At 42.5% G+C, this 6,596-nt stretch overlaps 1 protein-coding gene across 1 annotated transcript; it reads right to left on the minus strand.

Moving 5' to 3' along the window:
* Positions 1-1,348: 1,348 nt before the first annotated feature.
* LOC118363352 (gastrotropin-like) lies at positions 1,349-3,838 on the minus strand. The gene is made up of 4 exons (XM_035744093.2): positions 3,473-3,838; positions 3,004-3,164; positions 2,776-2,865; positions 1,349-2,563 (listed from the first exon to the last, which is right to left on the minus strand). Exons 1-4 carry the CDS (start codon positions 3,537-3,539, stop codon positions 2,504-2,506), a joined length of 378 nt encoding a protein of 125 aa, XP_035599986.1. The 5' UTR covers positions 3,540-3,838; the 3' UTR covers positions 1,349-2,503.
* Between the last annotated feature and the right edge of the window lie 2,758 nt (positions 3,839-6,596).

Consider the following 6,596-nt stretch of genomic DNA (forward strand, 5'->3'; position numbering starts at 1 on the left):
TCCTCCAGCTTGCTACTTACAGCTTCCTTCTTCTTTTCTCCCTCTGCTCTTTTCCTGGCTTCCGAAAGCCAGACTCTGGCTGTGTTCAACCCCTGTTTATTCTGCTTCCTAACATCCTTACCACATTCCTTATGTATCTGTTTTATTAGCAATTCCAGCTTTTCAACATCCGAACGCCCATCAAATTCATACTTCTTTCTCCATTTTGGACCGAAATCAATGTTCCGTTTATCTCTCTGCTCCATATATCGCTCATCTCCCGTTAATTCCGGGACCTCCTTTGAGGATTTACTACCCATGTTTGATAAATTCTTGCCGTTCCTAGTAGCTATGGTATTTATCACGACCTATGTGTGTGCGATTTACCGTTACCTAGTATTACAGTTGCTCTTCTGTCTGACTATGTGTGTGTGTCTCTTTAATGTTTACTATCTATGTGTATTTTTGGGGAAAACTCCACTACTTCTATGTGTATGGATTTATATATGTGTTTCTCCTTTTGGTAACCTTATGTCTATAGATTTGACTATCGATCGGACATTAGGTCTAACACGTACAACCATAAGCTATCACCCAGGGGTCGTAAATCCCTAGTTAACCTCCTATTTCATGTTGTGTCATAGGACTTTTAAAGTACACCAATATCTCGCATCTCACTCCTCTATATTAGGTTTCCCTCTCCACCGTTTCGATATTACTTCAGTCCTGACTATTGAATTAACATAGATGGTCAATTACTCCGCCTACTCCTCACAGCACCTATTTAATATCCCCGCCTAATAACCCTGTTGGCCTTCAAGGCGCCAATATCTATTAAGCTCTATTTTATTTATGGCAGCCCCTTACCTCAGGTCATTTCGGACCTAACATCCTTTTATCAATACATCCATGTATATTGGTCATACAAAACCCATAGAATCTGTTTGGAGTAGTAACGCTCCTATTGTTGATAAATTCGAAACCGTTTAGAACATCAAACCAAAGATAACTTAAATCATTCCCCCGAAAATCGAAAATTGAGGCTACTGACCTTGTCGCCGACTGGGAAAAGCAATGTTGGTTTTGGATCTAGTCACCGTTCCTGCTCACCTGGGGTGTATACTGGCCTGTTATAGAGCCCCAATGTCAGGGGACAGGACTTTGTTTTACGGGACCACGTCCCGCCCGTGCACGGTTCTCGGCTTGTTACCTTCAGATGACAGGAACAGATATTTAGATCCGGCTCGAAGGACCAGATTGTTAGAGGAATTTTGATTCCTATATGTTCATTAATCAATTCAAGTAAAACACTGTCCGTTTCTAAGAATTTGTAAGATCCTTATTTGCATAAAATGGACAGAGACCAGCCTTAAAAGTAATCAGTCGTGTTTATTTCCGAGAGCTCTGCCATAATCACATGTACATTGGCTTATATATCACATACAGTGTCATAGCTTTTAATATGTCACTCCTCTTCTTGGACATTGTCTTTCTTCCTCTTGGACAATGACTTACCTACTTTTCAATGCAATTCCAACACACACATATTGTTTATCTTATGTTACCACATGTTACACAATCTATTGTGTATCGTATTTTTCCCCTCCCTGGATGGGGACCAGACATTTCTCCTGTTGTTAGTTTCACTGTGGTCACAAGTTGTCGGTTAACACTCCCTCTTGGTATATGTATAAACATTTTATTCTTCAGACAGCATAGAGTTCTGTTAATTAACATTAGTTATAATTCCACGTTGAATGTATACATTATTTAGTCATTATTGATAAAAATCCTTCAACAAAATCTAAACCAGATATAGAAAATAGACCTATATGATGATATAACCTCTATCGTTTACACGGGTTATCCAAGAACATGGTTGAGGAAAGCAGTGAGTTATGTTATGATTCCCCAAATGTAATGAGATGGTGTAGATCGGCCTTCTGTCTGGCCCCCCAGATCTCCACGAGTGAACAGCTCCACATACATTGAAGAGAAACCCCAAGAGGGCCCAAAGCTGCCTGTCTCTTCACTAAGCCTTATTGAGCTAGAAACACATCTGCACTGTTTCCTAATAAGCAGTAGGTGGAGGCAGACTGCAACTGCTACTCTACTGCAACAGCAAAGCTCAGGATGAGTCTATAACAAAGAAAGCTGCCTTGGCAATGAGTCTGGTGTTCTCTTGCGTGTTAATTTTACTTTTATTTTACATGATCAGCTGGTACAAAGAAATAAGACATTACTTTATTCACATGAAGGTAGTTCATGGATTCCATTGACACACTTCAAACATTGAATACCAGGAAGTTGCATAGATTGTTTGGTATATCTCTTTTTATATTAAAGATGGACAGGGGACCGTTGCTGGAAATGTACTGGAAGGGTGATCCAGCTGGTATGAGTCATCTAGATGTTTGTGGAGGTGCAACAGTAACATACGGGTAGTTTACGAAGTAGTGGGGACAAAGTTTCCAGTAACAGCACACACAGAAGAGCTCTGCCTCAACACGTTACATTTTTGATATCAGATCCTCTTGTTGATTCTCTTCAGGGTCACACCCTTCTCCCCAGCGGTTGTACAGAGCTGTATAACAGAGAAAGGAGACAAGAACACGGAGAGAGGGTTTATCAGAGTATTGGAATTAAAATATAAATTCTGTTGTACAGTATGTCACATACAAGTGTTAACAAGACTCCTTACTTTAATCACTCACTAACAAGTCTCTTAACTTTAATCACTCAATAACTCAATCACTCTCCTCTTTCTTTCTCTCTGCCTCAGTCTCTTTCTCCTACCATGATCAGCTTGTCCCCACTGATCTCCGCAGTGAAATGATACTGGGGGAACGGAATAATTATCTTGCCTCCTTCCATGGTGACGGTGGTCTAAGAGGGACAAAAAGAGTTCACCACGCGACTCACATTCAGATGGAAAGTACAGTACATACGCTGTATCTCTTTGAATACTATTCCACGAGTTTAAAGAGCACACTCATTCATTTATTCATTCACTTATTCACTCACCACGAACTTGGTGCGTAGCATGCTCTCTAGCTCACACTCCTTTCCGATGGTGAACTTGTTAGTCAAGGTCCAGTTGGGAATAATCTGTGACCAGGTAAAATCGTCCCCCTCCTGAAGCACTTCTGTTATCACTTTAAAGTCAGTCTTGGCATTGGCAAACCCTGAGGGAAAAGTACAGAGGGTACAGTAAGGGTTATATGTTAATGTTGGGGTTAGGGTAAGGGTAGGGGTAAGATATGGGTTATGGTTAGAATTAGACTGATAGTTGCGGCTAGTGTTAGGATTAAATTTGGGGTCATTGTTAGGATTAGAATTAGGGTTGTGGTTACGGGTAGAGCTACGGTAGTGCACGGTGGGAAAAATTAATGGGGGAAAGATTGAGGTTAATGACATACACATCTAATTAAAACCTTTTAGTTTGACTCAAACACGTTCAACACATAAATAAATCTTTTAGAGTTTGACTTACCAATTGCCTCCAGAAACTCATCGTAATTCTCTTGACTTTCAAGCTCATACGTCCCAGAGAATGCCATGGTGGTGAAGAACTGACCAGAGACAGCAGAGAACTCTAGAGAGGTGTGGTATTCTCCTTCTTTTGAAAGAATTCTTTCTTTTTATCATGCAATGTTCAGTGACTCACTGACAAAACTGCCTCATCCCCTCCTTCCACACACAGGCCTCACTGACAGCAGCACAAAGACTCCAATAGGAAGTTTGTAGAGCACATGCCAGTCAAGGCAACTTGTCGTTCTATTGCCAATGCAACAAAATAACGTTGCTGCACGCAGAAACAATCAGGCACTCAAGTGTTCAGAAAAGTGGATTTCACCTATGCTATTCACTATTGGGTTGCTGTTGCTTTAAGAAATGTTATATCGGATGTGATTGAGTCATACAGAACAAGTTTGTGCAGTATGACAGACAGATGTTTCTAATAAGATGCACTGCACATTGCAATAGTATTGCTGACGTAACACCCCTATGGTGGATAGATAGTCTCTCCCATAGCCATGTATTTAATCATATGAATCTGGTCCCTCCTTTTCAGTGGTCGGCTCCCGAGTCAGTATTGATAATAAAGATCATCTTGGCCTAGAAACCAATATAAAAACAAACGTTTTATGACTATGTCAAACGTTTTAGAACACTTACTCATTCAAGGGCTTTTCTTTATTTTTACTATTTTCTACATTATAGAATAACAGTGAAGACATCACACTACGTAATAACACATATGGAATCATGTAGTAACCCAAAAAGTGTTAAACAAATCTAAATATATTTTATATTTGAGATTCTTTAATTAACCAGTCTTAGGCTTGATGACAGCTTTGAACACACTTGGCATTCTCTCAATCAAGGAGTTCCCACAAATGCTGAGCTCTTGTTGCCTGCTTTTCCTTCACTCTGCAGTCTGACTCATTCCAAACCATCTCAATTTGGTTGAGGTCAGGGGATTGGGGAGACCAGATAATCTGATGCAGCACTCCATCACTCTAGTTATTGGTAGAATAGCCCTTACACAGCCTGGAGTGGTTTTGTGTCATTGTCCTGTTGAAAAACAAATGACAGTCCCACTAAGCCCAAACCAGATGGGATGGCGTATCGCTGCAGAATGCTGTGGCCATGCTGGTTAAGTGTGCCTTAATTTTAAATAAATCACAGACAGTGTCACCAGCAAAGCACCCCCACACCATAACACCTCCTCCTCCATGCTTTACGATGGTAAATACACATGCGGAGATCCTCCGTTTATCCATACCGCATCTCAGAGAGACACTCCAATTTGGACTCCAGACCAATGGACACATTTCTTGGGGGGGGTACTTTATAGGAGGTGTTTATAGGAGGTGTATAGTATGCGGTATAGGGGGCTGTTTTTTGGAGGTGTATAGTATGGGGTATAGGGGGCTGTTTATTGGAGGTGTATAGTCTGGGGTATAGGGGGCTGTTTATAGGAGGTGTATAGTATGGGGTATAGGGGGCTGTTTATAGGAGGTGTATAGTATGGGGTCTAGGGGGCTGTTTATAGGAGGTGTATAGTATGGGGTATAAGGGGCTGTTTATAGGAGGTGTATAGTATGGGGTATAGGGGGCTGTTTATAGGAGGTGTATAGTATGGGGTATAGGGGGCTGTTTATTGGAGGTGTATAGTCTGGGGTATAGGGGGCTGTTTATAGGAGGTGTATAGTATGGGGTATAGGGGGCTGTTTATAGGAGGTGTATAGTATGGGGTCTAGGGGGCTGTTTATAGGAGGTGTATAGTATGGGGTATAGGGGGCTGTGTTAGTATGGGGTATAGGGGGCTGTTTATAGGAGGTGTATAGTATGGGGTATAGGGGGCTGTTTATAGGAGGTGTATAGTATGGGGTATAGGGGGCTGTTTATAGGAGGTGTATAGTATGGGGTATAGGGGGCTGTTTATTGGAGGTGTATAGTATGGGGTATAGGGGGCTGTTTATAGGCCACCATTTTTGTCAGGACTTCCTGGGATTTTGAGGTTGAGAACTCTGGTCTATGCAAAATGCCTAACAATCCAGATGTTGCAGGAATTAATAAAATTTCTTGATCACTTGCTGCTGGACACTTGGTGAGATATCAACATCAATATTGGGAGATCAGCACTATTTTACAAAGTATCTTGAGAGATTGACAAAATCACTCCAACATTGCTTGTCCTCATATTTATATATTCTATTCTTTTAGATTTGTGTATTGTTGTGAGATGTCAGACACTACTGCACTGTTGCTAGGAACACAAGCATTTTGCTACACCCGCAATAACATCTGCTAAATATGTGTATGTGACCAATACATTTTCTATTTCATAAAAGGAATCTACCTGCACTCCGGCAGTCATTTTGAGATGGTTTCCAAGGTAACTACAGTATGTACCTGCCTACAGTTCTCCTGAGTAGACACCAAACACCCCCTGATCTGCCTGCCTAGTATCTCACAACCCAAGATGGCCACAAACGCATAGCAAAAGTTTTTATTGAAGAAGGCATAAATAAAAGGATTCAGAGATGAGTTAACCCAGCCACATAGAGTCCTCCAGGACTATGGGGCTGATCCTGTCTCCCCACAGAGTGAAGGCTATGTTGATACTGTTGATACTGAAGTAGGGGTGCCAGCACATTAGGAACACCCTCATGATCAAACCCAGGGTCCCTTGCAGCCTTGTTCTCCTTTCTGATGGAGAAGCCCCCCAACCTAGCCCGGACTCGCCTGGCTGGATCTGATCTGGCTGGGTCTGGCCTGGCTCGTGCTGGGTCTTCCCTGGTAGGGTTCTGCTCCGTGTGGAGCTGCCCGGGATGGTTCTCCATGGCATGATTCCATCTGGCCTGCCTCTGAGCCACCATAAAGATCCTCCCATAGGCAAACAGCATGAACACAACAGGAATGAAGAAACACACCATAGAGTCAGCCACAGCATATGGGGTGTAGATCTGGGCCACACAGGTCTGGCTTTCCTGCTGGGTGCCCCTGTGCCCAGTTGGGGGCGTCAGATAGTACATGCTGAGGGAGACGCAGAAGGAGGAGATGAGGAGGGGAGCAGCCAGGAGAGCAGGAGGAGCATGGTGACCCGT

The sequence above is a fragment of the Oncorhynchus keta genome, chromosome 30 (genome assembly GCF_023373465.1).
Source record: "Oncorhynchus keta strain PuntledgeMale-10-30-2019 chromosome 30, Oket_V2, whole genome shotgun sequence".
NCBI classification, from domain to species: Eukaryota; Metazoa; Chordata; class Actinopteri; order Salmoniformes; family Salmonidae; genus Oncorhynchus; species Oncorhynchus keta.